We start from the raw sequence: 16,413 nt of genomic DNA, 5'->3' as shown, positions 1-16,413 counted from the left end.
TTTATAATTGTTTCTTTTTCATCTGTCCCTGTCTGTGGGCCTTTAAGGGCAATATGCCCCACCCCACTTTTTTTTTTTTTTTTTGGGGATGGAGTCTCTCTCTGTCACCCAGGCTGGAGTGCAGTGGGGCCATCTCAGCTCACTGCAACCTCCATCTCCCTAGTTCAGGTGATTCTCCTGCCTCAGCCTCCTGAGTAGCTGGGACTACAGGCACCTGCCACCACGCCCGGCTAATTTTTGTATTTTTAGTAGAGAGGGGATTTTGCCATGTTGGCCAGGCTGGTCTCAAACTCCTGACCTCAGGTGATCCACCCGCCTCAGCCTCCCAAAGTGCTGAGCCACCATGCCCAGCCAAGAGGTCCTTTTTATTCATCTTTTTGCCCCAGCGCATGCGTTGGAGTCTAAGTTTTACATAAATGCTGGTGAAGAAGTCAATCAATGTTGGGCTAAGGTGTGGAAGAATTATTTCCCTAGCCTTCCCCCACCGGTGTTCAAGGAAGAGCCACCACACCTGTGTTTTGGCCCTCACATTGTCTGTTCCAGTAGGTTACTGTTTGTAGTTCCTCTTAGCAGTTTCCAACAAGAGCCTAATTAACTCCCAGTCTCCGTTCTAACTGAGAAGGCATCACAGGCAGCCTGCTCACAGCCCATCTCACTTCTCCATAATTGGCATACATCGATGTCTATCCATATGGGACTTCCCCCCATCTCACAGATATTAAGAAATAACTCGGCCAGTGCAGTGGCTCACACCAGTAATACCAGCCCAGGCTTAGGCTGGTGGATCATCTGAGGTTAGGAGTTGCAGACCAGCCTGGCCAACATGATGAAACCCCATCTCTACCAAAAATATAAAAAATGAGCCAGGTGTGGTGGTGGGCGTCGGTAATCCCAGCTACTTGGGAGGGTGAGGCAGGAGAATCGCTTGAACCTGGGAGGTGGAAAGTGAAGTGAGCTGAGATTACACCGCTGCATTCCAGCCTGAGTGACAAGACCATGACTCCGTCTAAAAAAAGAAAAGAAAAGAAATAGCACTTAGCTTGGTGGCTCATGCCTATAATCCCAGTATTTTGGGAGGCCAAGGGAGGAGGATTGTTTCAGCTCAGGAGTTCAAGACCTGCCAGGGCAACCTCGAGAGACCCCATCTCTAAAAAAAGAAAGGAAGGAAGGAAGGAAGGGAGGGAGGGAGGGAAATAAAGAAAGGACAGGAAAGAAAAAATTTTACTTAGCTGGGCATGATGACATGTACCTACAGTCCCAGCTACTTAGGAGCCTGAGGTCGGAGGATTATTTGAGCCTCCTAGATCAAAGCTGAACCATGATCACACCACTGCTCTCCAGCTCGGGTGACAGTGAGACCTTGTGTCAAAATGAAAGATAGAGAGAGAGACAGAGAGGAAGAAGGAGGAGGAGGAAGAGGAGAGAAGAGGGAAGGAAGGAAGGAAGGACGGAAGGAAAAACAAAAATAATACCTAAAATCATACTGAACACAAAACCTACAAAAATGTATGTTAAAAGCTACTTGCTGTAGTGGATAAAAGTAATTATTTCAATATCAGCACTTAAAAAATGTTTTAGGACAAGGCGGCATAGAAATTTATTTAAACTGCATACACAAAGTTATCAGACTCAAGAAGGGCCCAGATCATTGAGACTTATATGCTTTTTATAGGTAAGAGATGCACAGACCCAGGAGGCAGACATGATTTTGTAAATGATTCTCTTTGGAAGCTAGATAAGGCAGACCAATTCAGATGAGGGATAGAATCGTGCAGGAACAAAGTTTGTTTTATTATGCTGGTAACTCCTTGGAGCTGCCAAAAATAGAAGCAAATTTGTCTGGGCACGGGTGACTTTAAAAAAAATTTTTTTAACAATTTTTTTATTTTTCTTAAAAAAGGGTTTCACCACGTTGGCCAGGCTGGTCTTGAACTCCTGACCTCAGGTGATCCGCCCACTTCGGCCTCCAAAGTGCTGAGATTACAGGCGTGAGCCACCATGCCCGGCCTAATTTTTAATTTTCTATATTTGGGGGGTAGGCCTGCAGACTTGTTTTTGTTTTTGAGATGGAGTCTGGCTCTGTCTGCAACCTAGGCTCACTGCAACCTCCCCTCCCAGGTTCAGATGATCTCTGCCTCAGTCTCTGGAGTAGCTGGGATTACAAGACACCTGCCACCATGTCCAGCTAAGTTTTGTATTTTAGAGACGGGGTTTTGCCACGTTAGTCAGGCTGGTCTCAAATTCCTGACCTCGGGTGGTCCACCTGCCTCGGCCTCCCAAAGTTCTGGGATTACAGGCGTGAGCGACTGCGCCCGGCCATGGGTACAGGCTTCTTACATGCATGTATTGCATCGAGGTGGAGTCTGCATCTTAGTGTCCCCATTGCCCAAATATTGAACATCGTACCCAACAGGTAATTTTTTCTTTTTTTTTTTTTTTTTGAGACCGAGTCTCACTCTGTCGCCCAGTCTGGAGTACAATGGCACGATCTCGGCTCACTTCAACCTCTGCCTCCCGAGTTCAAGCAATTCTCCACCTCGGCCTCCCCAGTAGCTGGGATTACAGGTGCCTGCCACCAGCCCGGATCATTTTTGTATTTTTAGTAGACAGGGGGTTTCACCATCTTGGCCAGGCTGGTCTTGAACTCCTGACCTCGTGATCCACATGCCTCAGCCTCCCAAAGTGCTGGGATTACAGGCGTGAACCACCACCCCCGACCCCCAATAGGTGATTTTCAATCCTCACTCCCCTCCTACTCTCCCACCTTTCATAGTCTCCGGGGTGGATTATTCCCGTCCGTGTGTACCTATCATTTATCTCCCAATTATGAGTGAGCGCATGCAGTGTTTGACTGTGTTTCTGAATTATTTCAGTTAGGATAACGGTCTTCATTTCCATCCACGTTGCTGCCAAAAACATGATTTCCTTCTTTTCTTATGACCGCATGGTGTCAATCTCAGCGTTTACAAGTTTCCAGTGTTCGGACCTTTGATGAATAGAGGCGCCTTTGATTTATAAGGCCTCCTCCGATGCCTGGGAGGTCACAAGAGGAAGAGGAAGAGGAAGAGGAGAGGAAAGGAAAGGAAAGGAAAGGAAAAAGGAAAGGAAAAAGGAAAGGGAAAAGGAAAGGGAAAAGGAAAGGAAAAAGGAAAGGGAAAAGGAAAGGGAAAAGGAAAGGAAAGAAGGAAAGAAAGAAAGAGGAGAGAGAGAAAGAGAGAGAGAGAAAGAAGAAAGAAAGAGAGAAAGAAGAAAGAAAGAGAGAAAGAAAGGAAAGAAAGAAGAAAGGAAGGAAGGAAAGAAAGAGAGAAAGAAAGAAAAATAAAAGAAAGAAAGAAAGAAAAAAAGAAGGAAAGAGAAAGAGGAAACCAAATGCAATAGAAAAAGGGAAAGTCCGGCGGGGCGCGGCGGCTCCCGCCTGTAATCCCAGCGCTTTGCGGGGCCGAGGCGGGCGGATCACCTGAGGTTGGGAGTTCGAGAGCAGCCTGGCCAACGTGGCAAAACCCCGTCTCTAATAAAAATACAAAAATGAGCCGGGCACGGTGGTGGTGCGCGCCTGTGGTCCCGGCTACTCGGGAGGCTGAGGCGGGAGAATCGCTTGAACCCGGGAGGCGGAGGCTGCAGTGAGCCGGGATCGCGCCACTGCCCTCCGGCCTGGGCGACAGAGCGAGCCTCCAAGTCAACAAGGAAAACAAAGAAAGAAAAGCAGCCTGGGCGACAGAGCGAGACTCCGTGAAAGGAAAGAAAAGAACAGAAAAGAAAGAAAGAAAGAAAAAAAAAAAAACAGTCCACAACCTCCTGCGCCGCTGCCCACCCGCCGGCCACGTTGGAAAGGAAGTCAGCGCTGCCGCGGGTCCCTTTAAGGGAGAGTGGGCGGGGTCCTGCCTTCGACTCGCCCACTGCGAAGGAGGCCGGCGCACCCGGAGAGGGCCGGCGTGGGGCGGAGCCAGTGCGTACGGCGTGACGCCATCCCGCTGCGACCGGCGCTCCTCGGGGCAGGTGGCTGCGGAGTTGTGGCGGAGGTGAGCGCGGGCTCCGGGGTGTTGTTGCCGGGGGAGGATTTGCAGGGGGACCCGAGGCACCGTCGCGTGAGAGCCCTGAGAGCGAACCGCGTCGTCTGACCTCAGAGTTGTCCAGGTCTAGGTCTAGGGGACGAATCACCGCAACCTTCCCAAAGCCCGGCGGAATGGATTCATGAATTGATCCCAAACGCTGCCCCCAGTCCTCGGTCGCTGGGGCGGAGACGGGGACACCGCTGTGGCCCCGCCCAGTGCCACCCGGACCGAGCCTGTGGGGAGAAGCTGCCCAGCGGGGTGGAGAGAGAAGGGACCGGTCATGGCCAGCGCTCATCCGTGGTATCGAGCGTTCTGTGGGTCAAATTCTCAAAGCACTCGTGCGAAATAGGCCCATTTTGCAGAGCGGAACGTGAGGCCTGGCGAAGTTAAAGTTACTGCTTTGTAAGCGCTATAAAGATGAGAGGTTGGGTATGGGGAACGTGGGAGCATCTTTAAAATGGTGATTCAGGCCGGGCGTGGTAGCTCACGCCTGTATATCCCAACTTTGGAGGCTGAGGCGAGCGGATCACCTGTGGTCAGGAGTTCGAGACCAGTCTGGCTAACATGGCGAAACCCCATCTCTACTAAAAATACAAAAATTAGCGGGGGCGTGGTGGCGCGGGACTGTAGCGTCAGCTACTCGGGGTGCTGAGGTAGGAGAATCTCTTTTTTGTTTGTTTGTTTTGAGACAGAGTTTTTTTGCTCTTGTTGCCCAGGCTGGAGTGCAGTGGGGCGATCTCAGCTCGCCACTACCTCCGCCTCCGGGGTTCAAGCGATAGGAGAATCTCTTGAACCCGGGGACGGAGGCGGCGAGCCGAGATCGCGCCACTTCACTGCAACCTGGGGGAAAGAGCGAGACTCCATCTCAAGAAAAAAAAAAAAAAATCAGTAAATAATAAAATGGTGATTCAAGAAAGCTTAAAAAAAAAAAGCTGTGTCTGGGTTGAGGGGGGAACAAAAAAGAAAAAACTTTCTGAACTACCCTGGACAGTTCTTGTGACAAGATTCATTTGACATTATAACCACCAAAACATGAGACTTCGGAATTTGCTTTTCAGGTGACCAGAGCCACATAATGTCCGTAGTTCGTTCATCCGTCCATGCCAGATGGGTCGTGGGGAAGGTGATTGGGACGAAAATGCAGAAGACTGCTAAAGTGAGAGTGACCAGGCTTGTTCTGGATCCCTATTTACTAAAGGTGAGAAACACTCCTGTTTCCGGGTGGCTCTGGTAAGTTGCCAACACGTCCTGGATCCTGAGCAACAAACATTTCTCTCTCAGTGGAGTTCTCTTGTGTTTCATCTGCTCTCAGCCAGGCAGTCTGCTGATCTGTGGGCATAAATTAGAGTTAATGTCAATCCACTCTAACTGCTATAGTCCTTCTGTATGCAAAGCACTGGCTGGAGGAGGTGGCTCACACCTGTAATCCCAGCACTTTGGGAAGCCGAGGTGGGTGGATCACCTGAGATCAGGAGTTCGAGACCAGCCTGGCCAACATGGTGAAACTCCATCTCTACTAAAAATACAAAAATTAGCTGGGCAGGGTGGTACGCACCTGTAATCCCAGCTACTCTGGAGGCTGAGTCAGGAGAATCACTTGAACCCTGGAGGTTGCAGTGAGCCATTGCACTCAAGCCTGGCGACAAGAGGGAAACTCCATCTCAAAAAAAAAAAAAAAGTACTGTGGGAACAGGGCATCTCATTCTTTCCTCTCTGGGTGCTATAGGAGAGTGACCTTGATTAAGAGACATTTTAGCTGAATCTGAAAAAGGATTTTATCCAATGGGGCGCAGTGGCTCACTCCTGTCATCCCAGCAATGTGGGAGGCCAAGGCAGGAGGATCACCTGAGGTCAGGAGTTCAAGACCAGCCTGACCAACATGGGGAAACCCCATCTCTACTAAAAATAAAAATAAAAAAATAGCCTGGCATGGTTGCAGGTGCCTGTAATCCCAGCTCCTCAGGAGGCCTAAGCAGGAGAATCGCTTGAACCTGGGAAACAGAGGTTTCCGTGAGCTGAATCACGCCACTGCACTTCAGCGTGGGCAACAAAAGTGAAACTCCATGTAAAAACAAAAAAAAAAGTTTTATCCAGAGGACTGGGTGGGGGAAAGTCATTTCAGCTATAATGAGTGGTTTGTGGAAGTTCATTTAGTTATTGGGCCATGATAGAGCATGATATTCTGTAGGAACATACAGTGGCTTGGCAACATTGAGCCTAGAGCTTTGCATTTGGTGGCATTCTTGAATGAATGACAAGGACAGTTGGAGCTAGACTGTGAAGGGTCTTTTGTGTTTTGGATTTCATCTTTTTTTCTTTCTTTCTTTCTTTCTTTTTTTTTTTTTTTTGAGACCAGGTCTTGCTCTGTCACCCAGGCTGGAGTTCAGTAGTGTGATCTCAGCTCACTGCAACTTCCTGGTTCAACCAATTCTTGTGCATCAGCTTCCCAAGGAGCTAGATTTCATCCTTTAAGCCAGCAGTCTCAAAGTTTTTGGCACCGGGGACCAGTTTCAGGGAAGAGTTTTTCTGTGGAGATAGGGCAGGGGGAGGATGAAACTGTTCCACCTCCGATCATCAGGCGTTAGTTAGATTCTCATAAGGAGCGAACAACCCAACACCCTCTCATGCACAGTTCACAGTAGGGTCTGTGCTCCTGCGGGAATCTAATGCTGCTGCTGATCTGACAGGAGGCAGAGTGCCGCCGGGAATGCTCATGCTGCCTCACCTGCTGCTCACCTCCTGCTGTGCGGCCCTGTTCTGACAGGCCACTGAATGCGCTCGGTCTGCGGCCCTGAGGGCTGGTGTGGCCCTGAGGTTTGCGGATCCCTGCTTAAAGCCAAGAGATGACAGACTTGGAAACACGGGTAGGGAAGAAGACTGGAGTTAAGGGAAGGGGCAAAGAGGCCACTGCAGAAATCTAGGATGGAAATAAGGGCCTGAACTAAAGTTGATACAGTGGGGATGGAGTGGGAAAAACATTTTAGGAAGAAAGGACAAAGTGGTTGATTTGTTTGCTGTACCAGGGGACTGACAGGTGCCAAGGATGGTTTCCTAGCCACGGTTCAGCACACAGGTGGGTGGAGATGCTGTTCATTGTCAAGGATTAGAAACAGGAGCAAGCTGAAGAGTGACTGCTTGATTCTTGACCTTGGGAGACCTTAGTTTGAATACTGACTCTTTTTTACCAGCTACACACATTGCTTAACCTCCCTGAACTTGCTTTTTTCATATATAAAATGGGAACACCTGCGACAGCAGGTTTGTTATAAAGAATAGGTGATTCTAGGCCGGGCACGGTGGCTCACACCTGTAATCCCAGCATTTGGGGAGGCCGAGGCTGGTGGATCACCTCATATCAGGAGTTCGAGACCAGCCTGGCCAACGTGGTGAAACCCCATCTCTATTAAAAAAATACATATATCATATATATATATATAATTACCCAGGCATGGTGGTGGGTACCTGTAATCCCAGCTATTTGGGAGCCTGAGGCAGGAGAATCGCTTGAACCCTGGAGGCAGAAGTTGCAGTGAACCAAGATGGCGCCATTGCACTCCAGCCTGGGCAGCAAGGCTGAAACTCTGTTAGTGAATAAATAGAACAGGTGATTCTAGTTGTCATTTTAGTTTATTTGCAATACTTTGAGCCAGGCATAGAACTAAGTGCTTGATGTATATTATAATGTTGAATTGTCTTGATAACTTTAGAGGGGCAGGTATTAGAGCTTCATTTTATGGTGGGAAAACACTGAGCTCAGAGTGGAGTGGGTGAGTGACTCCCACAGCTAGTGGTGAGCGTAGCATGCTTACAGGCTGACGGAGCGCTCCAGTGGGAAGGAGGACTGTAAATGGCATAGAAGGGAGTGTCGCTGATGGAAGAGCAGTACTGAAAGGAATGGTCTGGAAAGCTTGGGGATAAGATCAACTCTGGAAGCATCATCCTATTTTCCAAAAATTAAACAGCTAATTTTGTGGGGTTTCTTTTTTTTTTTTGAGATGGAGTCTTGCTCTGTCACCCAGGCTAGAGTGCAGTGACATGATCTCAGCTCACTGTAACTTCCACCTCCCTGGTTCAAGCATTCCCCTGCCTCAGACTCCTGAGTAGCTGGGATTACAGGCACGCACCACCATGCCCAGCTAATTTTTTGTATTTTTAGTAGAGACAGGGTTTCACCATGTTGATTAGGATGGTCTCGATCTCTTGACCTCATGATCCACCTGCCTCGGCCTCCCAAAGTGCTGGGATTACAGGCTTGAGCCACCGCGCCCGGCCCCTGTATTTTTAGTAGAGACGGGGGTTTCACCATGTTGACTAGGCTGGTCTTGAACTCCTGACCTCAGGCAGTCCTCCTGCCTCGGCCTCCCAAAGTGCTGGGATTACTGGTGTGAGCTGCTGCGCCCGGCCAGGGTTTGTTTCTGAGATGGGATCTCTGTCTCCTAGGCTGGAGTACAGTGGCCTGATTCAGCTCACTGCATCCTCAAACTCCTGGGCTCAAGCAGTCCTCCTCTCTCAGCTTCTAGGTGGCTGGGGCTAGAAGCATGTCACCATGCCTGGCAAATTTTTTTGGTAGAGAATGGGTCTCACTATATCGTTCAGGCTTTAATTTTTGTGCTAGAAGCCTCCTTAAGTGTCTTATGTTTACCCAAGGCAGGTTTACCCTGCCTTGTTTTCTGTGCATTACTTTTTCTATTGCTTATTGCCTCACCAAGTCCCGGATAGGAACTACTAATTTGTTTCTCTCCCTCTCTCAACAGTATTATAATAAGCGGAAAACCTACTTTGCTCACGACGCCCTTCAGCAGTGCACAGTTGGAGATATTGTGCTTCTCAGAGCCTTACCTGTTCCACGTACAAAGCACGTGAAACATGAACTGGCCGAGATCGTTTTCAAAGTTGGAAAAGTCATAGATCCAGTGACAGGAAAACCCTGTGCAGGGACTGCCTACCTGGAGAGTCCACTGAGTTCAGAAGCCACCCAGCTAACCAAAAATCTGGAAGAACTCAGCATCTCTGCAGCACAGTGACGGGGGAGTGGAAGAAGGAGCTGAAGGGAAAGATTGCCATGTTTATGTTACGGAAAAAGAATGTTTTCTGTTTCGTCTCAAACTGCGCTAACTTCTCTGTGGTGTTTATGAAATAGCTAAAAGCGAATGAAGTAAAGGGCACATTATGGTTTTTCTTTTTTCTTTGTTTTTTTTTTTGAGACGGAGTTTTACTCTTGTTGCCCAGGCTGGAGTGCGATGGCGCGATCTTGGCTCACCGCAACCTCCGCCTCCTGGGTTCAGGCAATTCTCCTCCCTCAGCCTCCCGAGTAGCTGGGATTACAGGCACGCACCACTGTGCCCAGCTAATTTTTTGTATTTTTAGTAGAGACGGGTTTCACCATGTTGACCAGGATGGTCCCGATCTCTTGACCTCGTGATCCACCCTCCTCGGCCTCCCAACATTATGGTTTTTCATAGAGGTCTATGGTCATGTACCTGCTCTGTGACATACTTCATGTTACACTAAGTGTGCCTCTCGGTCTGTTGCATTTTGTAAGCTCACTGTTTTTAGAAGGTTTTGTTTTTGTTTTTGGGACAGGGTCTCGCTTTGTGACCTGGGCTGGAGTGCAGTGGTGTGATCTTGGCTAACTGCAGCCTCCACCTCCCTGGCTCCAGCGTCTTTCCATCCCAGCCTTCTGCATAGCTGGGAACATAGGAGCGTGCCACTACACCTGGCTGATTTTTGTTGTAAACTTCTTAGAGACAGAGTCTCTGTGTTACTGAGGCTGGCCTTGAACTCCTGGGAACAATCTGCCCATCTTGGCCTCACACAGTGCTGGGATTACAGGCCTGAGCCACTGTGCCCAGCCAGTTTTCTTTTTTTCATTCAAAGGAATCTTGAACTTACCTTAGAACCTTTATTTTGAAGGAAGAAAGCCTTTTTTTTTTTTAATGAGACAATTTCGCTCTTGTTGCCCAGGCTGGAGTGCAATGGTATGATCTTGGCTCACCACAACCTCAGCCACCCTCTCCCGGGTTCAAGTGATTCTCCTGCCTCAGGCTCGCGACTAGTTGGGATTACAATCACACACCATCACACCCAGCTGATTTTGTATTTTTATTAGAGACGGGGTTTCACCTTGTTGGTCAGGCTGGTCTCGAACTCCTGACTTCAGGTGATCCACCCACAGCATCTTCCCAAAATGCTGGGATTACAGGCGTGAGCCACTGTGCCTGGCTGGAAGAATGCCTTTTAATATAAACAGATAAGGCCACATTAAGTGAATATTTTTGATGCTACATATGCAAAAGAAATCTTTTTCTGACTTCATCAGTTCCAAGGGGAAATAACATGCTTATGGTCAGAATTTTTTCGATCAAGCTGCGTTAATAAGAATGTTGATGTGTGGAAAATAAAATTTTACAATTCTGTATCACTTTTCTTACACCCTAGGCTAGATTAAATAGGTGTCAGTCCCTAAAATCTGACACATTGAGTTGTAGGACTTCTCCCACTGGCATTTGAGATGGAGGGTGAGTTCTGTTGCTATTCATCAATACACCATGACAACTTAGATTTTGACTTAAGGAAGCATTGAGCAGTATATTTCCATTTTCTGACCCTTAGAGAATAGGGGAATATATCTCTTTTTTTTTTTTTCTTTCTCTTTTTTGAGATGGAGTCTTCCTCTGTTGCCCAGTCTGGAGTGCAGTGGCACGATCTTGGCTGACTGCAACCTCCCACCTCCTGGTTTCAACTGATTCTTCTGCCTCAGCCTCCCCGAGTAGCTGGGTGTGTGCCACCACACCCAGCTAATTTTTTATGTTAGAGACAAGGTTTCCCCATGTTGGCTAGGCTGGTCTCGAACCTTTGACCTCAAGTGATCTGCCCACCTCAGCTTCCCAAAGTGCTGGGATTACAGGCATGAGCCACTGTGCCCAACTAATGGGGGGATATTTCAATCTCGGCTCGTATGTGTTTAAGATGGGAGTCTTGCTCTGTCACCCAGGTGGGAGTGCAAGGGCACGAGTTCAGCTCACTGCAACCTCTGCCTTCTGTGTTCAAGCAATTCTGCCTCAGCCTCCCAAGTAGCTGGGATTACAGCCACCCACCACCATGCCCAGCTAATTTTGTCTTTCTAGTGGGGACGGGGTTTCACCATGTTGGACAGGCTGGTCTTGAACTCGTGATGTCAGGTGATCCATTCATCTCAGCCTCCCAAAGCGCTGGGATTACAGGTGTGAGCTACCGCATCCAGCTTTGATACATGTATAAGCGCAGAGTTTCCAGGATGATCACAGGCCTTGCCCACCTCAGGGATGAATCTAGTTGGGGAGGGACGCACAGTTGCTTCCATGGCAAACAGGACATGTCTGAGGGCGAATTGAAGGTCACTTCCCAGGAGAGAGGAGATGGTGCTAGAAGTAAGCATTGAAGCAAGAGTCCTCAGGCCAGTAGATGAGGGGGTGGAAAGGGCATTCTAGGCAGAGGAAAGGGACTGGAAGGGGACAGGTTAGAGGTGGGGGGATTGCAGTTCAAAGACTGGTCCTAAGACCCAAACTGAGTTGTGCAGGGAAGGACTGAAGGACAAGTTGCAAGGTAGGACTGGTGCCAGGGTAGGTGAGTGAAAGGGAAGCATCTTAGACTGTCCAGGTCTCCGGCAGGTGGGGCTGTAGGACTGCTTAGCCTGCAAGGGTCCGTGAAAGGATCGGGCATCTCCCACACACACAAAAATGAGTTCATGTCCTTTACGGACATGGATGAAGCTGCAAGCCATCATTCTCAGCAAACTAACACAGGAACAGAACTGAACACCACACGTTCTAACTTAGAAGTGGGAATTGAACAATGAGAACACATGGACATAGGGAGGGGAGCATCATGTGTTACATAAGATTTGCAATAAATCAAAAAGGATTTAAATATCCACATGGAAGTGAGGCAAGACCGATACCATAGAAAAATCAAATCAATGATATTAAAAATACACTTGGTTGGGCACAGTGGCTCACGCCTGTAATCCCAGCACTTTGGGAGGCCGAGGCGGGTGGATCACGAGGTCAAGAGATCGAGACCATCCTGGTCAACATGGTGAAACCGCGTCTCTACTAAAAATACAAAAAAATTAGCTGGGCATGGTGGCGCATGCTTGTAATCCTAGTAACTCAGGAGGCTGAGGCAGGAGAATTGCCTGAACCCAGGAGGCGGAGGTTGCGGTGAGCCGAGGTCGCACCATTGCACTCCAGCCTGGATAACAAGAGCGAAACTCCGTCTCAAAAAAAAAAAAAGATCCTCATACAGACATATCCTGGTAGAATATGTATTGAAATGCTGGAAAACTTTAAACCATGCCAGCATCTGAGAAAAGTACTTAGAACTGAAAGAAAATCAGACTGACCCTGGCTTTTCCTCTGTGATAGAAAGTTCAAGAAAACACCAGAATACCATCTATACAGTTGAGGGGAAGGCTTAGAAACCCAAGGAGTAACCAGAGATTTTGAAAACACACTTGAGTAGTGTGACATCTGTGAGTAGTAGTCAGCTTTGAGAGTGCATATCATCAATAAGCAGCTTAAGAGAAATACTGCCTTAGTTCAACCATCATGGAAGACACTGTGGCAATTCCTCAAGGTTCCAGAACCAGGAAAGCCATTTGACCCATTACTGGGTATATACCCAAAGGATTGTAAATTATTCTACTATAAAGACACATGCACACGTGTGTTTATTGCAGCACTGTTCACCATAGCAAACACTTGAAACCAACCCAAATGCCCATCACTGATAGACTGGATAAAGCAAATGTGGCACATATATACCATGGAATACTATGCAGCCATAAAAACAATGAGTCCGTGTTCTTTGCAGGGACATGGATGAAGCTGGAAGCCATCATTCTCAGCAAACTAACACAGGAACAGAAAACCAAACAGCTTGTTCTTACTCATAAGTGGGAGTTGAAAAATGAGAACACATGGACACAGGGAGGGGACGTCACACACAGGAGCCTGTCGGAGGGTGAGGGGCAAGAGGGCGGAGAGCATTAGCACAAATACCTAATGCATGCGGGCCTTAAAAACTAGATGACGGGCTGATGGGTGCAGCAATCTACCATGGCACGCGTGTACCTATGTAACAAACCTGCACGTTCTGCACATGTACCCCAGAACTTGTAGAAAAGTACCCGGCATCTCCAAGCGCTGCTTCTGGCATATGGCGACACGTGTCACCAGCTCTGGGATGGAGTCCAAACCATCTCTAAAATATTTTAAAGGTTTAAATATTTAAACATTTATAAACAGTCATTTATAAATATATTAAAATATAAATGATGCTTACGTACCAATGAAGTATTAAACTATAAACATATGAAGCATGTGAAAATATGAATAGTACCTTAGTAGCATCAAATTATTAAAATATAAATGATATATAAACACCATTGTAGTATTAAAATATGAATGACACCTAAGTACCATTGAAGCATTAAAATATGTGATACCTAAGTATCACTGAGGTATTAAAACAGGGTACTTAAGCACCATCAAAGATAAATTAAGCACCATTAAAAAGATAAATGACACCTAGGCCGGGTGCGGTGGCTCACGCCTGTAATCCCAGCACTTTGGGAGGCCGAGGCGGGTGGATCACGAGGTCAAGAGATTGAGACCATCCTGGTCAACATGGTGAAACCCCGTCTCTACTAAAAATACAAAAATTAGCTGGGCGTGGTGGCGCGTGCCTGTAATCCCAGCTACTCAGGAGGCTGAGGCAGGAGAATTGCCTGAACCCAGGAGGCGGAGGTTGCGGTGAGCCGAGATCGCGCCATTGCACTCCAGCCTGGGTAACAAGAGCGAGACTCCGTCTCAAAAAAAAAAAAAAAAAAAAGATAAATGACACCTAAGCCTCATTGAAGTATTGAAACAGAAGTGATACTCAAGCACCATTGAAATATTCAAAGTATAAATGGTACCTAAGTGTCATTGAGGTATTAAAATAGAAACGATACTTAAGTATCATTGAAGTGTTAACATACAAATGATGCTTGTTTCTATTTGAACACATACTTTTTCCTGAGAGCCTTTGTTTAAAACTTATGCTCCAGGAAGATTTGCTATGTTGATTCTACGCCTTCAAATATCTGAAGCCGCACAGCTGTGAAGTCGGACTGCCCCCCTTTTCCCCAGTGAAAAGCCTGGGCGAATGAACTCCACAGCAAAATGACAGTGGAGGAAAACAGTGCGGGATGAGCAGGCTAATACAAAACGCAAACGCAAGCTCAGCGAAGCGTCTACTACAGTCTGTGTTTCAGAGTAGACTTGAACGCATGTGTCTCATGAAACAGAGCTGAGGAAGTGGAGACCTGTGACAGTCACAGGAGCTCATCCACCCTGGAAGAGGCCCCGCCGCCTGCTCTGTAGGGCTGGGCCAAGTCCTCGGTACCGTGGAGAGAGCTCACTTCTGCCTCTCTTTGGGGTGTGAGAAACACTCACCCGTCCAGACACAGAGTGGACTTACAGGCACGAAGAACAGTGAAAGTGAGACTTTTTTTTTCTTTTGAGACTTAGTCTCACTATGTCGCCGAGGCTGGAGTGCGGTGGCGTGACTTCAGCTCGCCGCAACCTCCACCTCCCGGATTCAAGTGATTCTCCTGCCTCAGCCTCCCGAGTAGCTGGAATTACAGGCATGCACCGCCACACCCGGCTAATTTTTGTATATTTAGTAGAGACGGGTTTTCACCATCTTGTCGAGGCTGGTCTTGAACTCCTGACTTCAGGTGATCCACCTGCCTCCCTAAATGCTGGGATTACAGGAGTGAGACACTGCGCCTGGACGAAAGTGAGACTTTTTAGTCACAGTCATGTCTGATGGGCAGGCACACCCAGTACAGTCTCAACAAGCAATTAATCCCCTAGTGTGCAGGTCCCTGCCCCCCGTTCCTCACAGGCTGAGCACTGCAGGGTTGCAGTGTTCCTGGACTTTGCCAAAGTTTCCTTAACCCCTTATGTTACATCTTGGCTGGGTACCGTGACTCACGCCTGTAATCCCAGCACTTTGGGGAGCTGAAGCAGGCAGATCATAAAGTCAGGAGTACAAGACCAGCCTGGCCAACATGGTGAAACCCTGTCTCTACCAAAAATACAAAAAGTAGCCGGGCGCGATGGTGGACACCTGTAATCACAGCTAATCGAAGGCTGAGGCAGGAGAATCACTTGAACCCGGAAGGCGGAGGTTGCGGTGAGCAGATCCCACCATTGCACTATAGCCTGGGTGACAGAGCGAGACAACGTCTAAAGGAAAGATACATCTTGGCCCGGTCCCTACTTGAAGTTTCGATTTCCCAATGGTGAAACTTTCCTTCCTTTTATGAATTGGCCACCCCGCCACTATTCTTCCTCTCCTCTGACTTCTGTGAGTTTTTTGTTTTTGAGATGGAGTCTCGCTCTGTCGCCAGGCTGGGGTGCAGTGGCGGGAACTCGGCTCACTGCAACCTCCGCCTTCCAGGTTCAAGTGAGTCTCCTGCCTCAGCCTCCCGAGTAGCTGGGATTACAGGCGTGCGCCACCACATCCAGCTAATTTTTTTGTATTTTAGTAGAGATGGGGTTTCACCATGTTGGCCAGGATGGTCTCGATATCCTGACCTCGTGATCTGTCTGCCTCGGCCTCCCAAAGTGCCGGGATTACAGGCATGAGCCATTGCGCCTGGCTGACTTCTGTGAGTTTTTTTTTTTTTGAGACGGAGTTTTGCTTTTGTTACCCAGGCTGGAGTGCAATGGCGCGATCTCGGCTCACCGCAACCTCCGCCTCCTGGGTTCAGGCAATTCTCCTGCCTCAGCCTCCTGAATAGCTGGGATTACAGGCACGCGCCACCATGCCCAGCTAATTTTTTGTATTTTTAGTAGAGATGGGGTTTCACCATGTTGACCAGGACGGTCTCGATCTCTTGACCTTGTGATCCACCCGCCTTGGCCTCCCAAAGTGCTGGGATTACAGGCTTGAGCCACTGTGCCTGGCCGACTTCTGTGAGTTTTAGCACTCTTCCCTGATGTCTGTACCATTGGGCTTGTCATGTCCGCAGGGAGCTGCCCGGACTTGCCCAGGCCTGTTTTCTGAAAATGGATCACTTAAGAAGTACTTCTTACAGGGTTCTCGACAGCTTTATGAAGACAGCTGAGCCAGGAGGTCCTCTGGCCTCCTATCCTTATGTCGCTTGGCCTCCATCTCACTGGCCTCCAAGGGACAGGTGCCTGTCCCGGCTCTGAGGTAAAGCCCTCCTTTATCCACAGTGTCCACCCCGTCCTCCCTGGTGGCTCCTTGCCATGAAAATGTGTTCAAATTCCACCTTAGTCAGAAAACTGAACCCCTGGAGTCCTGA

At 48.3% G+C, this 16,413-nt stretch overlaps 1 protein-coding gene across 2 annotated transcripts; it reads left to right on the top strand.

The window, feature by feature from the left end:
- Positions 1-3,970: 3,970 nt before the first annotated feature.
- MRPS17 (mitochondrial ribosomal protein S17) lies at positions 3,971-10,468 on the top strand. Of its 2 annotated transcripts, none has more exons than XM_008984147.5 (3): positions 3,971-4,019; positions 5,111-5,250; positions 8,807-10,468. In XM_008984147.5, exons 2-3 carry the CDS (start codon positions 5,128-5,130, stop codon positions 9,074-9,076), a joined length of 393 nt encoding a protein of 130 aa, XP_008982395.1. In that variant the 5' UTR covers positions 3,971-4,019; positions 5,111-5,127; the 3' UTR covers positions 9,077-10,468. The 2 variants fall into 2 exon arrangements, with proteins under 2 accessions (XP_008982395.1, XP_008982396.1); XM_008984148.5 differs by having other exon boundaries at positions 3,971-4,454.
- Positions 10,469-16,413: the final 5,945 nt, after the last annotated feature.

This window comes from Callithrix jacchus, chromosome 2 (genome assembly GCF_049354715.1).
Source record: "Callithrix jacchus isolate 240 chromosome 2, calJac240_pri, whole genome shotgun sequence".
In the NCBI taxonomy this organism is placed as follows: domain Eukaryota; kingdom Metazoa; phylum Chordata; class Mammalia; order Primates; family Cebidae; genus Callithrix; species Callithrix jacchus.
This window is presented reverse-complemented; position numbering and strand designations above follow the sequence as displayed.

What these genes read in the sequence shown, in the direction of transcription:
- MRPS17 (XM_008984147.5), top strand. Translation starts at nt 5,128, where the DNA reads ATGTCCGTAGTTCGTTCATCCGTCCATGCCAGATGGGTCGTGGGGAAG. An exon ending in TGGATCCCTATTTACTAAAG is followed by an intron (nt 5,251 to 8,806) that starts GTGAGAAACACT and finishes CTCTCTCAACAG; the next exon opens with TATTATAATAAGCGGAAAAC.